Consider the following 24,824-nt stretch of genomic DNA (forward strand, 5'->3'; position numbering starts at 1 on the left):
GATATAGGGTGTCCTTGTCTGCAAAACAAGACTAAATAATTACGACCTCACATGATGATAGTGAATATGGTCCGTTATTGAAATAAAGCAAAGGGCTGGGTGTGGTGGCCTACAGTGGTAATACCAGTAACGTGGAATTACCACGTCCAGAAGATCTCAGGTTCAGGCCCGTCTCAGCAATTTATCGAGTCCCACGGCAACTTAAACCCTGCTAAAATAAAATAAATAAAATAGAGTTGGGGGTGTAGCTCAAAGGTAGAATGCTCCTGGATTTTAAAAAAAAAAAAAAAAAGGAAAACAAAAGCATAGAAAGCACACAGCTCGGCGGGACGCGGCGGCACACACCTGCAATACCAATTCTTGGGAAGCTGAGAAATGAGGATCGCAGGTTTGCGGCCATCTTCAGCAGTTTAGAAAGACCCCGTTTCAAAATAAAATAGGGTTGGGCTGTCGGTAAGTGGAATGCCCTGGCTTCACTACGCCACACGCCACACACAGCTCGGGGCGCCTCGGTGGACGTGCTCGGGAGCTTTGGTCACTCTCAGATCTTAAAGACAACGGAGCCTAGTCTGCGGCCGGCCAGGTGCTGGGCTCCGCACCCCGGGCTCACCTCGGGCGGGGCCCTCTGCCCTCTGCCCTCTGCCCTCTGCCCTCTGCCTCACCAACCGCCGCAGCAAGCCGAGCTCCCGCTTAGGGCTTGTCTACATTTTACCGCCCCGGACCCCGGCGCAGCCCCCAGTGGCTCCGCCCCAAGGCCCCTCCGCCCGCCCCGCCGCGGTGCGGAGCGTGACCACGCCCCCCGGCTCTTAGTGACGTCACGGGCCCACGCGCCGCGCGAGGGGCGGGAGTTGGCGGTCGCTCCCTGGCCGGGCTCCGGCCGCCCCGGGACAGTGGGACAGGCTGTGCGGCCGCGGCGATGCCGCGCCCCCGGCGGGTCAGCCAGCTGCTGGATCTGTGAGTCCACCCGCCCCGCCGCCTCCCCGCCCCGGCCCTCCCCTCGGCCTCCCCTCGGCCTCCACGGCCCTCCCCACGGCCTCCCCCGCCCTCCCCACGACTTCCCCTGGGCTTGCCCTCCGTCCCCGCCTCCTCGGCCTCCTCGGCCTCCGCCCAGTGCCCGCACCCGGCCTGGGGGCCCCTGTGGCGAAGTGCAGGCCGGGAGCGGGGGCTGAGCCCAGCACGTCCCAGCTCCCAGCTGCAGCCCCAGCCCTTTTTATTTTTTAATCTTATTTATTTAGTATTACTTTTTTTTTTTTTTTTTGGTGGTACTGGGGTTCCTGGAAGCCCTTCTACCTCCGGGCTACACTCCCAGACCTATTTTTATATTTTTATTTAGAAACAGGGTCTCCAAAGCCGCTGGCTTCGAACCTGCCGGATCCTCCTGTCTCCTCCTCCCAAGCACGGGGATTACAAGTGTGCGCCACCACGCCGGCTTGCTTTTTAATCTTAAAGCAGGATCTTGCCAAGTTGCTGAGGCCGTCCTGTGTCAGCCTCCCAGGACGGGGATAAGAGGCCTTTGCCACCATGCCCGGTTGGAGTAGAGCACTGTGTGGCCCTTTTAAGGGATTAAAAACGGATCTTAGCGGGGGCGTGGTGGCATGGCCCTGTTGTCCCAGTACTTAGGAGGCGGAGACAGGAGGATTGCAAGCTCAAGTCAGCAATTTAGTGAGACCCAGTTTCAAAATAAAAGTAAAACAGGGCGGGAGATGTAGCTCAAAGGTAGAATGCCCCCTAGGTTCAATCCCCAGTACCACATGGATAAAAAAAAAAAAAAAAAAAAAAAAAAAAAGAGGGATCCTTGGTAGAGATTGCTGGGTTTGGCTCTGGCCAGTGCCATTGACCAGCCCCATGACCAAAGACAGTAAATGACCCCCTCCCTGTGCCTGAGCTCTTTCTCTGTAAGATTAGAAGAGTACCCATCTCATGGAGTTCTAGTTAGGAACAAATTTGACACATGTAGAGCTCTAGAAGAGTATCTTCCAAATAATAAACAACCCTGTTTTGTTTTTTGTGTGTTCATTTGTTTGGGTACTGGAAACTGAACCCAGGGGCATTCTACCACCAAGCTACCACCCCGGCCCTTATTTTTATTCTGAAACAGGTTCTTGATAAGTTGCTGAGAGTCTGGCTAAGTTGTGGGGGCTGGCCTCCAAAGTACTGGAATTACAGATGTGTGCCACTGATCCTGGAAAACATCACTGGTAGTGATTGCTGTTTTTTATACCAGAAATTGTGCTGGCAATTGCACTTATGGCATTAATATTGTCAGACCATTAATGTTGTCATGTAAGAAACAGCTTAATACTAATAACAATCTCCTTAATCAATTGAGGGCCTTCTAAAACAACGGGAATTGACATTTTACATTGTCTTTCATAGAAAAACACCTGGCCCTTAGTCCACAGCCACATTTCATAAAAGAGAAATCAGTTCTCCATCATGTAGACTCAGACCTGTGTGGAGTCTGAGTAAAAGATCCCGTGCTAAATCATGGCATACATTTTACACCTGATCCAAATGAGATATACTTTCCATCAGCTAAAGACAGTTTAGTACAATGATTAAGAATGCCAACTTGCCAGGCGTGGTTGCGCACGCTTGTACTCCCGGCATTCAGGAGGCTGAGACTGGAGGATCATGGTTTGTGGACAGCCTCAGCTACTTAGTGAGGCCCTATTTCAAAATAAAGAATAAAAAATAGGGCTGGGGATGTAGGTTAGAGGTAGAATGCCCCTGGGTTCCATCCCCAATACTACCAAAAAAAAAAAAAAAAAAAGAAGCAAGCTGAGTGTGGTAACACATGCTTGTAATCCCAGTACTTAGGAGCTGAGACAGGAGGAGTGCAGGTTCAAAGCAGGCCTCAGCTATTTAGTGATGCCCTCTGCAACTTAGTGAGACCCTGTTTCAAAATATAAAGGAAAAACAGGGCTAGGTGTATAGGCCAGAGGAAGAATGATAAATCAATGGAGAGTGAAATCCACAGAAAAATCAAGGAAAATGAGATATAAAAATACAATAATTTAATTGGGCATGGTATAATTCCAGTATATGGGGGACTGACAGGAGGATTAAGGGTTCATAGCCAGTCTTAGCTACTTAGTGAGGCCCTCAGCAACTTAGTGAAACCCTGTTTCAAAATAAAGTGTTAAAAATAGGCCTAGGAGCTAGACATGGTCATGCACACTTTTAATCCAGCATTCGGAAGGCTAAGACTGGAAAATGGTGGTTTGTAGACAGCCTCAGCTACTTAATGAGGTCCTCTGCAACTTAGTGAGACTCTGTTTCAAAATAAAGAATACAAAATAGGGCAGGGGGTGTGACTTGGAGGTCAAATGCCCCTGGGTTCCATCCCCAGACCCAATAGGCAATAGGCCTGGGGTATGCTAGGAGGTAGAATGCCCCTGGGTTCAATCCCTGGTACCACAAAAAGAGAGAGAGAGAGAGAGAGAGAGAGAGAGAGAGAGAGAGAGAGAGAGAAAGAAAGAGAAAGAACTTTACAGAACCTCAGAGGATGGTGAGATGCCTTTTAAGCATGTTGGCATGTAACATGGGTACCAAAATGAAAGGAGAGAAAATGGCGTAAAATAATGAAGGAATAATAACACCTTTCAGAATTTAATGAAAAGCAGTTATCTACACATCCAGGAAGCTTAACTAATTCCAAGCATGATCAATACAGAATTTCACACACAAAATATAGTAAAAAAAAAAAAAAAGTGCTGAAGTCACCAGATGTGGTGATGTACACCTGTAATCCCAGTACTTGGGAAGCTGTGTTAGTAGGATCGCAGGCTCGAGCCCAGTGCCTTGTTACTTAGTGAAACCACTAAGTAACACAAGTAAACCACTAAGTAAAACAAGGCTGGGGTTTTGCTGGATGGAGTTGAAAGATTAGAAGTGCTCTCGTATGAAGGAGTTGGAATTATTATTAGAATTATTATTAGAGGTACAGGGTGGCTAGGGAGATGACAGAGATCTTCCCTTCTTCAACCATCATCTTTCTTTTATTGAGGGTTTAACCAAAACATTGTAAAAATGATTAACCACAAGAGCCTGCAAAGCAGTCACAAGATGAGTAAGGGAAAAGCATCAAGACAGTCACTAAGGAGTTAGGGGAAAGTATAAACAGTTCTGGGCTATAAGGAGGTTGCCTCAGGGCCTACCTGCTTATCCATCTATTTGGTCTTTGGAAACTTGCTTGTGTGCAAACAAGCTAGGGGCTAGGTATGGTGGAGCACGCTTCAAGTATTTGGAGAGCTGAGACAGGAGGATTGCAAGTTTATGGACAGTCTCAGCTACTTAGGCCCTTTACAACATAGTGAGACTTTGTACTAAAAAAATGCAAAAAAAAAAAAAAAAACCAGGGCTGAGGGTATAGCTCAGAGGTAGAATACCCTGGGTTCAATCCTCAGTACCAAGAAAAAGAAAAAACAAAAACAAAAAAAACAGAACATTGGTAAAATAACTATAAGTATTTTTATATGTGTGTGGTACCAGGGATTGAACTGGGAGGTATTCTACCTCTGAGATACACTCCCAAAACCCTATTTTTTCCATTTTGAGAAAGGGTCTCACTACTTCCTGAGGCTGTCCTCAAACCTACGATTCGCCTGTCTCAGTCTCCTAAGTACTGAGATTACAAGTGTGTGCCACCAAACCCGGCTATATAAGTTTTTAGTGTTTTTTTTTTTTTTTTTTCTGGTACTAGGGATTGAACCCAGGGGCATTCTACCTCTGAGCTGCACCCCGGCCCTATTTTTTTTAATTCTTTATTTTGAAACAGAGTCTCATTAGGTTTCAGAGGACCTGCACCACCATGACTGGTTTATAAGTATTTTTTAATAGTACAAATGTAGCTGGGCGTGGTCATGCATGCTTGTAATCCTAGCATTTGGGAGACTGAGACTGGAGGATTGCAGTTTGTGAAGGTCCTCACTAAGTAGCTGAGGCTGTCTGAGAATGGCGATCCTCCTGTCTCAGCCTTCCAAATGCTGGGATTATAAGCATGCACCACCACGCCTGGCTTTTTAGCTGATTTTTAAAGCACTTGTATAATTTTGAACCCAAAGGTATATATTTGCCAATAACACTTCAGAGGAGGTATGTGGGAGCAATGCTGTATTGGAGGAAGCAAATAACACCAGATGTTGATTCAAACCCACAGGAACAAATGAACCAATAGTCATTAATAAGAGATTAATTAGCCAGATGGCATGCATTTGTAATCCCAGTACTTGGGAGGCTGAGACAGGAGGATCTCAGGTCGGGGCCAACCTCAGCACCTTAGTCAGGCCCTCCGCAACTTAGTGAGACCCTGTTTCAGAATAAAGAATAAAAAAAGAGATGGGGATGTAGCTTGGAGGTAGAATGGCCCTGGGATCAATCTCTAGTACCACACACACACACAGATTAATTAAACAAATTCTATGAAAATTTTCTTCTTTTCCTCTCTTTTCTCAATTTCTTTAAAAGATATAAAGTTGTATAAAGTAATAATTGTACTCTGTGTTTGTTGGGTTTGTAACATACACACATGTAGTATGTGTATCAATCAGCACAGAAAGAGAAGAGAGTATATCAGTACTACATAGAAGTGTCAGGTGTGGTGGCACACACTTATATTCTCAGGACTTGGGAGGCAAAGACAAGTAGGATCAAGGCCAGCACACAGTAATTTAGTGAAATCCTGTTTTTAAAAAGGTGGGGTAGCCAGGCATGGTGGCACACACTTGTAATCACAGCATTTAGGAGGCTGAGACTGGAGGATAATGGTTCACGGACAGCCTCAGCTACTTAGTGAGGCCTTCTGCAACTCAGACCCTGTTTCAAAATAAAGAATAAAAAAATAGAGCTGGGCATGTATCTGGGAGGTAGAATGTCCCTGGGTTCCATCCCCAGTACTGAAAAAAAAAAAAAAAATATATATATATATATATATATATATATATATATATGGGTTTTAGCCAGGCATGGTGGTGCCTGCCTAAAATCCCAGTACTTGGGAGGCTGAGACGGGAGGATTAAAGGTTCAAGGTCAGCCTCAGCCACTTATTGAGGCTCTCAGCAAGTTAGTGAGACCCTGTTTCCAAATAAAAATATAAAATAGGGCTGGAAATATAACTCAATGGTAGAATACCTGGTGGGTTCAATGTCTAGGACTACACAAAAAAAGGGGATTTCAAAAAAGGGTGTGGCTTGGGGGCATACTAGCTAATTAGTAGAACACCCCAGAGTTCAATCCCCAGTTCACACAGACACTCAGATGGCTTGTACAACTTTGAGAATTAGCCTAGGTAAAGCGCAATTAGGGCCTTATATTTTTAGCATACCAAACAAGAATGTTCATGGCCAGGGCAGATTGCCTCTCCCATTAATCAACCCCAACATGTCCTTGACTGAACTCAAATATTTATGTAAATATATTGCTGTCAGCTGTTCTTAATTTGATTAGCAGAATCTGAAACCTGAACTGTTCAATTTGTCTCTTATAGCATTTCATTAAAGCTGCTATTAACATTCTCCAAGTCGGAGGATAAGGCCAGCATGCAGTAATAACATCAGTGGCTACCCCAGGGTTCTAGGCTCAGCTAACCATGAATGAGTTTGAGACAGAGGAGAGACCACTAAGTCTTATTTTGAAAGGCTCCATTTTAAAAAAAAGAAAAGAAAATTAAATGGTTCCTATACCTTGCTGCAGTTTGAAAAGTGCCAGGCTTGAGAAATTTTACTGTTCCTCATTTTAAAGTACAGGCTTGTAAAATTTCTGGTGCAACTTAAGAAATGAAGGCTTGCAAAACCTTAAGTTTAAAAAAATTACATTCCTAGGATATAACCCCAGGTCAGCCCACCCTGTTCCAGAAACCTGCTGACCACACCTAGCATAATGTTTGAATATTCTAGATCTACCTAATTTTTATATGATTTTTAGGACTAGCTTATAGGTTTCTACAAAAAAATCAGCTGTGATTCTTGTAGGATTATGTTAAATTTGTAAGGCAGTTCACAGGTTATTATCATCTGTATGGGCTGGATTGTGTCCAACTCAGATCTTGCTCTAACCCCTTGTTCCTCATAATGTGACTCCAGAAATACAACCTTTAAAGAGAAATTTAAAATGAGGCCTTTAGCGGGGCGTGGTGGCACACGCTTGTAATCCCCGCGCTTGGGAGGCGGAGACAGGAGGGTCTTGCAGGTTTGAAACCTCCCTGGCTTAAGAAACTCTGTTTCCAAATAAAAATATAAAAAAATAGGTCTGGGAGTGTAGCCCGGAGGTAGAAGGGTTTCCAGGAACCCCAGTACCACCAAAAACAAAACAACAACAAAAAAAGGAGGCCTTATACTTGGGAGGCTGGGACAGAATTGCAGGTTTGGCAACTTGACAGCAACCTAATGAGACAGTGTTTCAAGATTTAAAAAAAAAAATAAGGCTAGGGGTGTAGCCTGGAGGTAGACTGCCTCTGGGTTAAATTCCCCGTACAAATAAATATTTTTTAAATGAAATTTTTGACTGGGCATGGTGGTGCCTGCTTGTAATCCCAGCATTCAGGAGGCTGAGACCCAAGGATCATGGTTCGCAGACAGCCTCAGCTACTTAGTGAGGCCCTCAACAACTTAGTGAGACCCTGTTTCAAAATAAAGAATAAAAAATAGGGCTGGGGGTGTAGCTCAGAAGGAGAATACCCCTGGGTTGGTTCCATCCCCAGTACTGCAAAAAAAAAAAAAAAAAGAAAAAAGAAACTTGTAGGATGGACCCTAATCCTGTGCAACTGGTGTTTTTATAAAAAGAAATTTGGACACATAGGGAGAGACCATAAATATACATGAGTAGAAGGGGAGGGGGAACCACTAAATATACTGTAAGAAAGAAGACAACTGCAAATCAAGGAGAGGGCATCAGAAAAAACAACCCGAGCTTGGTGCATGGCGCACACATGCACTCCTAGCTGCTTGGGAGACAAAAGGCAGGAGGATCCCAAGTTTGAGGCCACCCAGGCAACTTAGTGAGATTGTCTCAAAATAAAATTGAAAAATAGCTAGTATTGTAGCTCAGTGGAAGAGCACTTGCCTAGCATGTGCAAGGACCTGGGTTCTTCCTAGTACCCTTAAAAAGAAGAAGCTGGGCATGGTGATGGAGGCTTGTAATCCCAGTACTTGGAAGGCTGAGACAGGAGGACCACAGGTTCGCAGCCAACTTCAGCTACTTAGTGAGGCCTTTGCAACTTGGTGAGACCCTGTCTCAAAATAAAAAATAGAGCTGGGGGCATAGCTCCATGATAGAATGCCCCTAATTCCATCCTCAGTACTTAAAAAAAAAAAAAAGAAATATGAAGTGTTACAGAAATTTTAGAAAACAATCTGACATTATATGTTAATATAGCCTGGAAACAATAGGATCGCCAAGAGGGGAAAGATTAATAATCATCCACACTAAAAATATTATGTAGCCGGGCGTGGTGGTGCACACTTGTAATCCCCATGCTTGGGAGGCGGAGACAGGAGGATTGCGCAGGTTCGAAGCCAGCCGCACTGACTTAAGAGACCCTGTTTCCAAATTAAAAAAATATATAAAATAGGTTTGGGAGTGTAGCCCTAAGGTAGAAGGGCTTCCAGGAACCCCAGTACCACCAAAAAAATAAAAATAAAATATTATGTAACCATTACAGAAGAATTAAAACAATACTTCACACCTTAAAAGGATTTCACAAGATATTACTGAGTGAAGAAATTATAGAAAGTGATGCCCCAAGCCAGGCATGGTGGCCCATGCTTGTAATCCCATTACTTGGGAGACGGAGACAAGAGGATTGCAGGTTCTCAGCCACCTCAGCTACTTCGTGAGGCCCTGTTTCAAAATAAAGAATAAGCTAGGCATGGTGGCACAGGCTTGTAATCCCAGTGCTTGAGAGGCTGAAACAGGTGGATCTGGATTCATGGCCAGCCTCAGCTACATAGTGAGGCCCTCTGCAACTTAGTGAGGCCCTGTTTCAAAATAAAGAATAAAAAATCAGGCTGGGAAGTATAGCTCAGAGGTCAAATGTCCCTGGGTTCAATCCCCAGCACCACAAATAAAATAATGAATAAAAATAGGGCCAGGGGTATAGCTCAGAAGCAGAATGCTCGGGCTCAATCCCCAGTTTAAAAAAGAAAAAGAGGAAGGAAGGAAGGAGAGAGATGTCATCCTAGGAAACAACAACCCCTCCCCATGAAGTTGAGGAGGGCCTAAGCAGCTGAGGCTGTCCATGAACTTTCAGTCCTCCTGTCTCCGCCTCCCAAGTACTGGGATGGGATAGCAAGCGTGCACCAACATGCCCAGTTTACAGCTTACCTAGACCTTAAGTATATGTGAATATAGCCAGTTATGGTGGCGCACACTTAAAATCCCAGTACTTGTGAGGCCGAGACAGGAGGATCGCAGGTTCAAGCCAGCCTCAGCCACTTAGGCCCTTCACAACTTAAACCTTGTTTCAAAATAAAGAATAAATAAGCTAGGCGTGGTGGTGCACGCTTGTAATTCCCGCTTGGGAGGCTGAGACAGGAGGATTGCACAGGTTCGAAGCCAGCCTCAGCTACTTAGTGAGGCTCTCAGCAACTTAGTGAGACCCTGTTTCCAAATAAAAATATAAGATAGGTTTGGGAGTATAGCCCAGAGGTAGAAGGCCTCTGGGTTCCACCCCCAGTACCACCAAAAAAAAAAAAAAGAAGAAGAAGAAGAAGAAGGAGAAGAAGAAGAAGACATAGAACTGGGGGTATAAGCTTGGAGGTATAATGCCTCTGGGTTCAATCCCCAGTATGAATAAAGGAAAAATTTTGTGTAGGTTTTAAGAAAAAACTAAGCTGGGCAGAATGGTGGAAACCTATAATCCCAGTACTTGGCAGACTGAGACAGAAGGATGGCAGATCCAAGAACAGCCTCAGCAAGTAGTCATCAATCTAGCAAGAACTTGTTTTAAAATAAAAATAAAATTAGGATGGAAGAGCCGGGCGTGGTGGCTAATCCCCGCACTTGGGAGGCTGACACAGGAGGATCACACAAGTTTGAAGCCAGCCTCATCTACTTAGTGAGGCTCTCAGCAACTTAGTGAGACCCTATTTCCAAATAAAATATTAAAAAAAAAAACAACGGTCTAGGAGTATAGCCTGGAGGAGAAAGCCCTTGGGTTCCACCCTCAGTACCACCAAAAAAAAAAAAAAAAAAAATTGGGGATGGGAGTATAACTTGGAGATATAAATGTCTTTGGGTTCAATCCTCAATACCAAAAAAAAAAAAAGAAAAGAAAAGAAAAGAAAAAAAAGCAAGAAGAGAGAGGAAAAAAAGGCTTACATGATTTTTTAAGAAAAAGTGGGCGGGGTGGCGCCGCATACTTGTAATCCCAGCATTTGGGAGGTTGAGACAGGAGGATCCGGGTTCACAGCCAGCCTTAGCTACTACTTAGTGAAGCCCTTTGCAACTCAGTGAGACCCTGTTTCAAAATAAAGAATAAAAAATAAGACTGAGGGTATACCTCGAAGGTAGAATGCCCCTAGGTTCCATCCCTAGTACCGCAAAAATAATTTTTCTTTATTTTATTTTATTTTTGTGGTACTGAGGATGGAACCCGGGGGCTTTTCTACTCCCAGACCTATTTTTTTATATATATATATACTTTATTTGGAAACGGTCTCACTGAGTTGCTGAGACCCTTACTACGTAGCTGAGGCTGACCTCAAACCTGTGCGATCCTCTTGTCTCAGCCTCCCAAGCGCTGGGATTACAAGTATGCAGCACCATGCCCAGCAATAATAATAATTTTTAAGAAAAATAATGTAAATTATTTTTCTGGATTAACTGATAAATGAGATATGGTGAGAAAAAACTGTAGAGGAAAAGTATTTTACTTATAACTTTGCACAGATTAGAATTTTGAATCTTACCAAGCTGAATTTTTAAATATCAATACTGCATACTATTTTCTGAAAGGACTAAGTGCTAACAAATAGCATCATGTATTGCCAGGCATATAATTCCAGCAACTTAGTATTCTGAGGCACAAGGATCGCAAATTCAAAGCCAGACTTGTCAACTCTGCAAGAACTTGTCTCATAATAAAAAATAAGCCAGGTGTAGTGGCACATGCTTGTAATCCTAGTACTTGGGAGGCTGAGACAAGAGGATTGCAGGTTCAAGAATGGCCTCAGAAACTTAGTAAATTCCTGTTTCAAAATAAAGAATAAAAAATAGGGCTGAGGGTGGGCATGGTGGCGCACGCTTGTAATCCCAGCACTTGGGAGGCTGAGACAGGAGGATCGCACAGTTTCAAAGCCAGCCTCAGGTACTTAATGAGGCTCTCAGTAACTTAGTGAGACCCTGTTTCCAAATAAAGTATAAAATAGGTCTGGGAGTATAGCTCAGAGGTAGAAAAGCCCCTGGGTTCCACCCCCAGTACCACACACACACACACACAAAAAAAAAAATAGGGCTGGAGGTATAGCTTGAGGGAAGAATGCCCATGGGTTCAATCCCTAGTACTACAAAATAAATAAATATTAAAAATAAAAAGGGCTGCCGGGCATGGTGGCACATGGTTGTAATTCAAGCATTGGGGAGGCTGAGACAGGAAGATCGTGGTTGGTGGACAGCCTCAGCTACTTAGGGAGGCCCTTTGCAACTCAGACCCTATTTCAAAATAAAGAATAAAAAAAGGGCTGGGGGTGTAGCTTGGAGGTAGAATGTCCCTGGGTTCCATCCCCAGTATCGCAAAAAAAAAAAAAAAAAATCAATAAATACAAAGGGCTGAGAATATGACTTAGTGGTAAAATGCCCCTGGATTGAATACCCAAGACTCCCCCCAAAATCACCAAATGTTAGGGCTCAGTATAGGCACAGTGTAATCTACTATAATGTATTTGTATTTCAGATGCCTTTGGTCCATCATGAAGAATATTTCCAGGTATATCACAGACATTAAGCCTTTGCCACCCAACATAAAAGATAGACTGATAAAAATAATGAGCCTGCAAGGGCGGATAACAGATTCAAATATAAGCGAGGTAAGAGCTTACACAATTATAAAGCAAACATGTTATATTTTGCTGTTTAGATATTATTCATATTTTTGGAGCAATGATAGTATTAGCAATCATTTAAATATAATGAAGCATTTTCCCCCAGATAACCAAAATGTCCACAGTCATAGTTCCTAAAAAAACTCCCACCTTTCTTTTTGTTATTTCCCTTGTATTCATGATATTAGTACCCTTTATCTCCATATTTTCAAAATCTTTAAAATTGCAGAGTGTGGTAGCACATGCCTGTAATCCCTATACTTGGGAGGCTGAGACAGGAGGATCACAGGTTTGAGAATAGCCTCAGCAATTTAGCAAGACCCTGTTTTTCAAAATCAAAAATAAAAAGAACTAGCTGGGCATGGTGGCACACACTTGTAATCTCAGCATTTGGGAGGCTAAGACAGAAGGATCACAGTTCGCAGTTAGCCTCAGCTACTTAGGTCCTTTGCAACTCAGTGAGACCCTGTTTCAAAATAAAAATATGAAATACAGCTGTGAGTGTAGCTCAGAGGTAGAATGCCCCTGGGTTTTATCCTCAGGACCACACACACACACAAAAAAAAAGAGATGTAGCTCAATCCCCAGTACTACCAAAAGTGAAAGAAGAAAGAAAGAAAGAAAGAAAGAAAGAAAGAAAGAAAGAAAGAAAGAAAGAGAGAGAGAGAGAAAAGTAAGTCCTCAATACTGCAAAAATAAATAAATTGGACATGGTGGTACAGGCTTGTAATCCCAGTACTTGGTAGGCTGAGACAAGAGGATTGCAAGTTCACAGCTAGCTTCAGCTACTTAGTGAGGCCCTCTGCAATTTAGTGAGAGCCTATTTTAATTTTTTTTTTTTGGTAGTGGTGGTACTGGGGGTGGAACCTAGGGGCTTTTCTACCTCCAGGGTATACTCCCATGTCACGGACTAAACTCAGTCGGGTCGTTAATTGTCCGCTCCCGGTCAAATCCTCAGAAAGATGGGGCAAAAGGCAGGTGAAGTTCTGCAGCCTCTTGTCTGCAGCGATTCTTTCCCTTTAGGGACTGAATTTTCTTTAGGTCCCTAAATGACGACGCTTTGGAAAGAACCTGAGGTGGACAAAGGCTTTTTGAGCCAATGACACTTTATTACAAAAACCCCAAGAAATTCATACCCTTCACCAGTAAAGTTAAGAGAAAAAAGGGGGTGGGTTTCTTTTAGCTGGCTGTTGGCCTTCGAAAGATTAACTCCTGTTCCTCTCCAAGGTTTTGCAGATAAACAGTTTCAGGTGGCAGCCTCCCAGAATAAACAGGCATAGTCAAGGCTTGGGAGCTTCTCGGGGAATCTTCTTTAACTTTTCCTGGAACTTTCCATCTTTTGGGCTCAGTTCATATAGCAAGTGTGGGGGAATGTGGTGATTCAGGTGGATGTGATGGAGTTTCTTTAGGTGTTGGCATCTTATCTTCTAAATCTGAAAGCTTAAGCATACTCACAACACAGTTTGGCAGACAAAATACCACAAACAACACCACAAGGTTCTTAGTTCTAATTGTCAGATGTATTTCCTTAACTGCTGAGCACTCTTCTTTAGACAACAAGCCTATTAAAAGCCTACTCATTTTTAATAATCCACTTCCCTGTCACAAACTCTCTGCAGCCTGCTTCTAACTTTCTAATTCCTTTCTTTCCCAGTTGGGACTTTCTTATGATAAGCTCTTCTTCATACAAAAATGCTTTTCTTACTCTTACAGTATTTCCTTTCCTTCATACATATATTTTTAGAACGTCTGTCCTTTATTTTGTCATATTTATTTCTAACCATGCGGCCAGTCTCCCTATCTCCAGGAATGCTCACACTGAGGTAAAAGTCAACAATCTTTTTCCTTGGGTCTATTGTATTTGGGCAGCTAAGTTGTTTATCAACTAAATTGCTTTAAGGTCACACACAAGGTTTTTATCTTCTCTGTCTCTAGGCAGGATTTCAAGGGTAAACAATTACTTTGAACTGAGCTACTTTACCGGAGTTAATGGCTTAACCTAAATTAGTGATAGAAATGAGGGTCGGAGGCCATTTGTGATTGCTGCAGCTGGAATGCTTATCACAGCATCTGGGTTCTGGCCAGTTTTTCATTATTTTTGAGCAGAGCCAAGGACGTTTAGACAAATTATTAGAGAATTTATTTCCACGGACTCAATTTCATAGTCCTGATCTCACATCACTGGAGCAATTCGTGTAGAGAGTTAAAAGGAATCATTACCAAGAAAATAATAGTCATGAAGGGTATCTAAAAGTGGGGGGTACTTTGGCCAGAGACGACACCTTCTTCTCGGGGCTTGTTGCCGATTAACTATGTGGAGTGGGGTCTCAACACATAGATGCCGAGGCGGCAGGCGGTCTTGGCATGATATAGTAATAAATCTTGTATCAAACTCAGAGAAATAATCCTTTTTCTACCTAAGACAATTATTATAGAAAAATGGTGGATGTAAGGGATGATTGTTTTTGACACCCATTTTAATGGCTTATCCTCCTGAACTATAATTTCTGTAGATGTATTGGAAGTGCCCATAATCAATAATCCTATTTATTTATCAGGTTGATATCACTGAACAAATGTCTTAGAGATTCTTTGTTCTACCAATTTTAACTCTTGTTTTGCTTGTGCGGTAAGCATTCACAGGCTATCTTAAAGAAGGGTCTCCTTCTAAAGTGGCAAAAAGATGTAGAGCATAATTTGGAATTCCTAGAGTGGATTGAACCCAGTTAATTCTCTTAAAAATTTTTGCATGCCATTTAAAGTACAATTCACTGGGATGTTTATTCGGGCAATTTTTGATTTTGCTATCTGTCTCTGTACTACATAACCTAGATAATCATAAGGAGGCATAGTTTGGATTTTTTGGGGGGGGGCAATTTTTAAACCATGATCTTATAGGGCTTGAACTGTTTCTTTAAAAATGTTAAGACGCCGGACATGGTGGCGCATGCTTGTAATCCCAGCGCTTGGGAGGCTGAGACAGGAGGATCGCACAGGTTCGAAGCCAGCCTCAGCTGGCTCTCAGCAACTTAGTGAGGCTCTCAGCAACTTAGTGAGACCCTGTTTCCAAATAAAATATAAAATGGGTCTGGGAGTATAGCCCGGAGGTAGAAAACCTCTGGGTTCCACCCCGAGTACCACCACCAAAAAAAAAAAAAAAAAAAAAAGAAGAAGAAGAAGGTTAAGTAAGATAAGTAAGATTTCTTTTTTGGATAAGCAAGTAAAATATCATCCATAATGGACTGTATATGCCTCTGGGCACAAGTCTCTGATTGGCTGTGACCCTGTGTGAGCATAATATTGACACATAGTTGGAGAGTTAGCCATACCCTGAGGCAGTACTCTCCATTGAAATCATTTTAGAGGCTGAACATTTTCAAGAGAGGGAAGAGTAAAAGCAAACCTCTGACCATCTTTGAGAAGACACAATCTTTTAAATCAGTTATAGTAATCTCCCGATCTTGAGGTATCATGGATGGGGCAGCTATGCCTGACTGTAATACACCCATGGGATGAAGAATCTTAGTAACATTTCTTAGATCAATTAACATTCTCTATTTTTTGTTTATTTATTATTTATTATTTATTTTTTCACTGTTTAAGAAATTTTATTAAAGCAAGAATTTTATGATCCAAATTACGCTTCCATGCTCAGTTATTAATTCTGTTACTTAAAACAGAACTGACATTCTGAGCTATTTCACAGTAAAAAATTACAAAATTAAAGAAAGGGATGCTTTAAATTTTTGTACTTTGCTGAAAATTCTTTTTCCCAGGGTCTATAAAACATGAATTTGCTTTTATATTTTACTATTTTTGTGTTTTTCTGTTGTTTTGGTATTAGGTTTGATATAGGGAGAATTAGCAATTGAGTGATATATTCTCCTTTATCTCTATATCATTGGAAACATATATCATGACAGAAATCACCTCTGTATAATCCTCATCAGTCACACCAGTATACACAAGGAGGCCCTTTAAGATAAGTTGTTTATCAATTAAATTGCTTTAAGGTCACACACAAGGTTTTTCTCTGTCTCTAGGCAGGATTTCAAGGGTAAACAGTTACTTTGAACTGAGCTACTTTGTCGGAGTTAATGGGTAGGAATGAGGGTCGGAGGCCATTTGTGATTGCTGCAGCTGGGGTGCTTATCATAGCACCTGAATTTTGGCCAGTTTTTTCATTACTATTGAGCAAAGCCAAGGACGTTTAGACAAATTATTAGAGAATTTATTTCCACAGACTCAATTTCTTTCATAGTTCTAATTTTCACATCACTGGAGCAATTCGTATAGAGAGTTAAAAGGAATCATTACCAAGAAAATAATAGTCATGAAGGGTATCTAAAAGTGGGGGGTACTTTGGCCAGAGACGACACCTCTTTCTCGGGGCTTGTTGCCGATTAACTATATGGAGTGGGGTCTCAACACATAGATGCCGAGGCGGCAGGCGGTCTTGGCACTCCCAGACCTATTTTATACTTTATTTGGAAACAGGGTCTCACTAAGTTGCTGAGAGCCTACTTAGTAAGGCTGAGAGGCTGGCTTTGAACCTGTGCAATCCTCCTGACTCAGCCTCCCAAGCACTGGGATTACAAGTGTGTGCCACCACACCCACTGAGAGCCTATTTTAAAAATAAAAATAAAAGTCTGGTGTGATAGTGCATGCTTGTAATCCCAGCATTTGGGAGGCTGAGACAGGAGGATCACAGTTTGAGGACAGCCTTAACTACTACTTAGTGAGCCTCTTTGCAATTCAGTGAGACCCTGTTTCAAAATAAAGAATAAAAAACAGGGCTAGGGGTATAGCTCAGAGATAGAAAGCCCCTGGGTTCCATTCCCATTACCACAAAAAATAAAAATAATAAAAAATAAGCACCAGGAGTGGTGGTGCATGCTTGTAATCCTAGTACTTGGGAAACTGAGACAAGAAGATTGCAGCTTCGCAACCAGCCTCAGCTACTTAGTGAGGCCCTCCACAAATTAGTTGAAGACCCTGCTTCAACTAAAGAAAGAATAATAGGGCTGGAGGTGTAGCTAGGAGGTAGACTGCCCCTGGATTCAATACCCAGTACCACAAAAAAATTAATTAATTAATTTAAATAAATAAATAGGGCTGGAGGTGTAATTAGGAGGTATAATGCCCCTGGGTTCAATCCCCAGTAGTGTGTGTGTGCGTGTGTGCATGCGTGCGTGCGTGCATGTGTGTGTGCAGTAGTAGCAGTAGTAGTAGTAGTAGCAGCAGCCACTAATCTACTTTTTTTTTTTTTTTTTTTTTTTTTTTGCAGTACTGGGGATGGAACCCAGGATTCTACCTCTGAGCTATACCCCAGCCCTATTTTTTATTCTTTTTTTTTGAAACAGGGTCTCACTGAGTTGCAGAGGGCCTCACTATATCACTATGTAGTAGCTAAGGCTGTCTGCAAAACGTGATCCTCCTATCTCAACTTCCCAAATGCTGGGATTACAACCGTCTACCACCATACCCAGCAGTCACTAATCTAGTTTGCTTTGGTTTTTTGAGGGGAGTACTAGGAATTGAATCCGGGGACATTCTACCTCTGAGCTATACCCCCAGCCCTATTTTTTTTTTTAATTTTTTGCAGTAATGGAGATGGAACCCAGGGACATTCTATCTCTGAGCTACACCCCCAGGCCTAGATTTTTTCTTTATTTTGAAGCAGTGTCTCACTTAGTTGCAAAGGACCTCACTAAATAGCTGAGGCTATCCGTGAACCATGAACCTCTTGTCTCAGCCTCCCAAATGCTGGGATTACAAGCATGCACCACCATGCCTGGCTTATTTTTTATTCTTTTTTTTTTTTGTGTGTGTGTGTGTGTGTGTGTGGTTGTACTATGGGTGGAACCCAGGGGATTTCTACCTCCGGGCTAAACTCCCAGACCTATTTTTTCTACTTTTTTATTTGGAAACAGGGTCTCTTAAGCCAGCACAGCTGACTTTGAACTTGTGCAATCCTCCTGTCTCCGCCTCCCAAGCGAGGGGATTACAAGCGTGCACCACCATGCCCGGCTATTCTTTATTTTGAAACAAGGGCTCACTAAGTTGCGGAGGGCCTCACTAAGTAGCTGAGGCTGTTCTTGAACGCCTCCCAAGTACTGGCATTACAAGCTTGTGCCACCATGCCAAGCTTACTACCTTGCTTTTAAGTCTGTTGTATTGGGCTGTATTGGTTGCCTATCAACCAATGGGTGCTTTGAAGCATCACATGGAGATTACCTTTATGGGTCCCAAAGAATAGGGAAGCAGAGGCACAAATTACAGCCAGTGGAGAATTGTGTAATCTTTAAGAGCAATGCACTCAGGCTTTTGCTATCTTTATGGTTCTGAAATGTGCCAAGCAGAGTCACTGTGATCTTAGGGCTTTTAACTGTCTCTATTTATTTTTAAGGCTAAAGTATTTAATTGCCTTCACATTCCTATTATGGGTAAACATTAGAATAAAGGGCAGAGAGAGAGGGGAGCTCTGTAGTGTAACGGTTGCCATCCCTCCCTGACAGAGTAGTGCCTGTGCAGGACCCAGGCTCTGACCTCCTTTTACTGTGTGTGTGTGTGTGTGTGTGTGTGTGTGTGTGTGTGTGTGTGTCCAGGGATTGAGCCCAGGAGACAATCTACCTCTGAACTACATTCCCTGCCCTAATTTATTTTCATTTTGAAACAGGATCTTATTAGGTTTGATGAAAGTCTCACTATGCTGAGGCTGTCCTCGAACCTGCAATCCTCCTGTCTCAGCCTCCCAAGTACTGGGATTACAGGCATGCACCACCACACCCAGCTTGCTTTTACCTTTTTTTGGAAACCAAAACTGGAGCAAGTTTTCAATACTGGCACAGATAGTTATGTACGCCATATAATATAAGCTGCCATCTTTTATTCTAACAACATAATTATACCTGCAGAACAAAGAGGCACATAGGGAGAGTCTCTAATTGTTGTAGGAAGGTGCTCCCCACAATTTGATCTCAGAGACAAAAGGAAAAGTCTGGAGGCAGAGTAGGCTATGCAGGTCCTTCTCTGAATCAGCTGCTGATGGCCCAGGCCAGCAATTTCCCACTCGGCCCTGAACTGAGACATTGCAGCCTTCTTACACAGTTGGTCACTTAACTTCAAAAGGAGGGGATGGGAAAACAGGAAATTTATTACACCTATCAGAAGTGTGATACAGGAAGCAGAAAGAGCTTGTTAACTCAAGGCCTTATCTGTCAGATGTATCCTGCCTTGATTATATTTAGAGAAGACCCCTGCCCTGTCCTGTCTTCTGGTATACAAAAGAGAGACTGGCCCCATTGATTTGCAATCATTTTCCTTCTTTGCTAATTGTCAGCTCACTGGCAGCTAAGGGAGCACAAGCAAACAAAGCAAAGATATTCTGTTTTTCCCTATCCTAAGTCTAAATTCTTTTTTTTTTTTTTTCCCCTGCAGTTCTGGGGATTGAACCCAGGAGTATCTACCTCTGAGGCACCCCTAGCCCAATGTTTTTCTTTCTTTTTTCTTTTTCTTTCTTTTTTTTTTTTGCTACTGGGGGGAGACCCAGGGGCATTCTACCTCCAAGTGACACTCCCAGCCCTATTTTTTATTTCATTTTGAACCAGGGTTTCATTGAGTTACAAAGGGCCTTACTAAGTAGCTGAGGCTGTCCACAAACTCCAATTCTCCTGTCTCAACCTCCCACTAGGATTACAAAGTGTGCAATCATGCCCAACTTAAATACTAATATTTCCATGGCTCTGACTGCTCTTTTCCCATATCATAATGACAGGTAGGAGCTGCCAAAAATAGTCATTTAGTACCAGTGATTATGTTACAGCTTAAATGATGCGAGGGCTCTTTTTCTCATTCAACTAAAATTTGTTGAATAGAAAAATTTAAACTAATAGGCAGCTCAGTGCAGCTGTAACAGATCTTTATTACAAAATCAATAGAAAGTAGAGAAGAGAAGGAAAAAGCAGCATGCTGTCACATATGGTGGAAAGCCCAAAAATGGAACTCTCGCCTTTTCAGGACCCCAGCTTTTAAATATATTTTGTATTGGTATTTTTCTTATCAGTGCTACCAAGGCAATGGGCTAGTAGCTTATTCCTTACGCAGGTGGTACTTCTTTGTCTTCGGACAGTGCACTTACTAAGTGTAGCGGCCTATAATCTACCTGGCCTTTGCCTCTATTGTATTGGGCAGTATTGGTTGCTCATCAACTAGTGTGCTTTGAAGCTGCACACAAAGTTTACCTTTCCTATACTAAGGCCAGGTCACAGAGGATAGGAGGTAAACAGAGGCACTGATCGCCTCTATATAGTTTTAGGGCTAAAGGCTTCAATCAACTCTAAGGCTTTTACTATAGGTTAGTCATTAGAACAAAGGGCAAAGAGAGAGGGGAACTCTGCATTGTAACAGCTGCTGCCCCCTCCCTGCCTGAGTGCTTGTGTAACACCTTGACTACTTTTTACATTTTTTTAATTAATACCAAAACAGTTTTCCAATACTGGCACAATTATGACTCTCATAGACAGGGGTCCTTACTCTGTCCCAGTCCTCTCCACAGTGCTTTTTTGGAGGTAGGGGTTCTAGACATTGAATGGATAGGTATTCTACTTTCAAGCTAACCCCCAGACCTTTGTTATTTTTATTATTATTATGTGTGGGGTAATGGGACTTAACCCAGGGGCTTTCTCCTCCAAACTACACTCCTAACCCTATTTTTTATTTTTTATTTTAAAACAGGGTCTCACTAAGTTGCAGAGGGCCTCACTAAGTAGCTGAGGCTGACCACAAACCTGCAATCTTCCCGTTTCAGTCTCCCAAGTACTGGAATTACAAGTGTGTGCCACCACACTCAGCTTTTTATTTTTATTTATTTATTTATGTTTTGATGTATTTATTTATTTAGCAGAACTATGGGTTGAGCCCAGGGGCATTCTACCTCTGAGCTATACCCCAGCCCTATTTTCTATTATTTATTTATTCATTTATTCTTTTGTTTATTGTGGAGCTAAGGATTGAACCAAGGGGCTTTCTACCTTCAAGCTACACTCTTAGGCCTATTTTTTATTCTTTATTTTGAAACAGGGACTCACTAACTTGCAGAGGGCCTCACTAAGTAGCTGAGGCTGGCCACGAACCTGCAAGTCTTCCAAGTACTGGGATTTCAAGCATGCCTTTCATACCTGGCTTTTATTTTATTTTGAAAAACAGAGTCTCACTGAATTACTGAGAGTCTTCCTAAATTGCTCAGGCTGGCCTCAAACCTGCAATCTTCCAGTCTCAGCCCCCAGTTACAGGGATTACAGGCATGCACCATCAGGTCTGGCTTCAACAATGCTTTGTTCCTCAAAAAAGGACTTTTGGGGCACTAAATTCTACATCTTTTGCTGAAAGCAGACATTGTTTCTTCTATACATATATCTCTCCACATGATTATATTTATATATAATTTGCTACATTTTCCACCAACCACTTGTCTGTGGTTGACTATGGAATAAATGTTATAGAACAATTAAATTTTCAATGTTGTATTTCTTACAGATTTTACATCCAGATGTTCAAGTTCTAGATCTACGGAGCTGTGATATCTCAGATACTGCTCTCCTACATTTATGTAACTGCAAAAAGCTGAAGACATTAGATATAAATTCCTCAAAAGGAAACAGAACTTCCATAACATCAAAAGGTATGTGTAATGTTGAAATTGAGTTAGGGGTCGCAAAGGAGGCAAAATCCAGCAAAGGAATGTGATACCAGGCCCCACTTTTATTAAATTGTCTGTGACTCCCGATTGAGGTCTGCAGACCAATTTGGAGGGGGCTATTAGTCAACAGAGTCACACCACAGGGAGGAAGTGAGGGTATTTATGTAGCTGGGGTCTTTTGTGAGGCTAGCAAGGCAGAAGAATGCCGGTTCTCTTGCAACATCTGGAGGCTGCCCCACAGCATCTGGTACTCTCGTAACATCTGGAGTCTGCCCCATTTCCACTTCTGGCTTTGGGGGTTCCTTTCCTATTCCAGCTGAGGGGAAGGGGAGGGACCCGACCTATCATCCTGGCCTTTTGGTGATATTGGTCGATAACTGAGTAAATATCTACTTCCTGCTGTCAGAGGGGACGTCGTTTTAGGGTCCCCTTGGCCAGGAGAGGTTGGGTCATTCGGAAGTGGGCAGGTGGGAGTATGGCTGGAGCAGAAGTTGATTGAAAGTTACCCTGGACAGCTCGGTCATGCACATTGAATGAACTTTAACAGACAAGGGGATACGGCTGTCTGGCATCCAGAGAGAGAGAGAGAGAGAGAGAGAGAGAGAGAGAGAGAGAGAGAGAAGAGAAGAGAAGAGGAGAGGAGAGGAGAGGAGAGGAGAGGAGAGGAGAGGAGAGGAGAGGAGAGGAGAGGGAGTGCAAGTGAGCACTGCTCTGATCCCACCTTGTGGTTGGTCCAACGATTTGTGGAGGGGGAAAATAGGTCTGCACCCTTATCCCCACCATTTGGGGCTGACTGGTAATCCCAGTGGGGATCGTCAGAAGGTACTGTGGCCACTCCAGTAGGGAGAGCAGGGTTAGTCAAATGGGCCTGATCAGCCCATTCTCAGGCAACCTTTAAGATAAAATCCTGTTCATCAGGAGTTAAGGTAGAGGTTAAAATAACATGAAGATCCTGCCATGTGAGATTGTACACTTGAATAATATATTGGAATTCCTTAATAAGACTAGATGGATTGGCGTAAAAAGAACCTAGTTTTGTTTCAATTTGAGCAAGTTCTGGGAGAGATAAAGGGACATAGACACAAACCACACCTTCTGAACTGGCCACCTTGCGGAGCAGGGCCAAGAGAGAAGGGTGGTCCTTAGAGTGGGTATGGTGACTTATGGGGGAAGGTGAGGGTGAGACAAGGGTTGGTCCCTTAAGGGGGGATGGCAGGTTAAGATGAGAAGCCATCTTAGCACAGGGTAGTGAGGCGAGATCCTAGGGATCAGGGGTAGAATCAGAAGATGGCACCTGTAACTTGGCAAAGTCACAAGATGGAAACTGACTCAGCAGAGTTAGAAAATGGTGGCTGATGGGAAAAGAGTTTGGGAGGTGTCCCTAGCCAGTAGGACTTGGGTGGTGGAACAGTGGAAACAAAGGATGAGACAGGAGTGCAGGAATAAGAAGGCCTGAATATAAAGGACTTCCGGCCATTTACCAGACTGCTTACAAAAGTTGCTGAGGATATTAAAATCCAGATTTCTGTTTTGGGGCTACCAAGATCCATTATCCAATTTGTACTGAGGCCATGCCATGTTACAGTAAAAACAGAGGCGCTCAGGGCATAAATTCTCTGATAGCCCCAGGGTCCAGAGATTAATGAGACAATCCAGTGGGGACTGGGGATCGATTTTAGAATTTTGGCTTCCATGTCTGGTCTGTGGGCGAGAACGAAGAACAGGAGACAGGCATCCCCATTATCCTGATCAATGTCCAGGAACAGGGCCCAGAGGATGGGAGGGACATCTCTACTCCCTTCTCAGGGCCAGAGGAACCAAGAGGATGAGAGGGATTTCCCCCCTCCCTTCTCAAGGTTGGAGCACAACCTGGTTGTCCAGAGGTAATTCTGTCATGGCCGCACTTTGGACAAACAGAGAAGCCAGAGGCTATGACCTGCTGACCAGAGGAAGGGAAAGGAACTCACCCTGTCCAAGAGCCGTCAGTCCAATCAAGGGTCAGAGAGTCCAGGTTCCTGGGAGTAAAAAGGAGGGCTCCCCTCGAGGACCCAGTGGAACCGCCAGAGAGTCACAGGGGCTCAGGTAGGGGGTAAATAAATAAATAAACAAACCCTCCTGGGGATTCAGCACCATATATAACATTGAAATTGAGTTGGGGGGTCACAAAGGAGGCAAAATCAGCAAAGGAGTGTGATACTTGGCCCCTTTTATTAAACTGTCTGTCACTCCCAGTTGAGATCTGCAGACCGATTGGGGTGGGGGCCTATGGGTCAGCATAGTTGTGCTGCAGAGAGAAAGTGAGGGTATTTATGTAGCCGAGTTCTTGGGGTGGGGCTAGCCATTACAGTAAAACTGTTACAGTGGTGCAGCAAAACTGTACCGGAGTGAAATACCGCTGTGAGTCCTTGTTCTTAGCTATCTTGGAAAAGAATAACTAGAAACTTTGGTGGTTTTTTTTTTTTTTTTTTTTTTTTTTTTTGCTGTAAGCTTAAACAATTTTATTATTACAAAGTCAAAAGGACGGAGAGAATTAGATTAAAGCACTATGTCATAAAGAGAGAGTGACATAATAGAGTGACTTGAAAAATAAGTCTTTGAAGTTTTGGGGTACAAAACAGTTTTTATAAAAATACATTATCCTTTATCTTGCTCAACTAATAATCTTCTGACCCAACTAGATCTGCCCCTTCTCCGGGGCAAGTCTTTTGATGTGGGGATTCACTACCTTACATCCTGTCTGACCAAAAGTCTTCTTTCTATAAGTGTAAGTGCAAATCTTTAAGAAAGACCCCCAAAATGTGTTACTTCGATAATCCTTGATTATCGAAACCAGGTATCTTCTGAAGGCTTGTGCCCTCCTCCCACATCCTAGTCTGTCTGCTAGAAATTACTTGCCTTTAAAATGCAAAGGCCAGGCGGGCATGGTGGCGCATGCTTGTAATCCCCGCACCTGGGAGGCTGAGACAGGAGGATCGCGTGGATTTGAAGCCAGCCTCAGCTACTTAGTGAGGCTCTCAGCAATCTAGTGAGACCCTGTTTCCAAATAAAATATAAAAAAGGTCTGGGAGTATAGCCCGGAGGTAG

At 43.0% G+C, this 24,824-nt stretch overlaps 1 protein-coding gene across 1 annotated transcript in view; it reads left to right on the forward strand.

Moving 5' to 3' along the window:
* Positions 1-916: 916 nt before the first annotated feature.
* AMN1 (antagonist of mitotic exit network 1 homolog) overlaps positions 917-24,824 on the forward strand; it is a gene marked incomplete at both ends in the record, with an annotated part of 50,512 nt that continues 26,604 nt past the window's right edge. Inside the window, 3 exons of the mRNA XM_080706511.1 lie at positions 917-954; positions 11,892-12,024; positions 21,578-21,722. Of these exons, the coding sequence (XP_080562637.1) occupies positions 917-954; positions 11,892-12,024; positions 21,578-21,722 (316 nt within the window). The remainder of the gene's footprint in view (positions 955-11,891; positions 12,025-21,577; positions 21,723-24,824) is intronic.

Source organism: Muscardinus avellanarius (assembly GCF_963383645.1).
Source record: "Muscardinus avellanarius genome assembly, chromosome: 11".
Classification (NCBI taxonomy): domain Eukaryota; kingdom Metazoa; phylum Chordata; class Mammalia; order Rodentia; family Gliridae; genus Muscardinus; species Muscardinus avellanarius.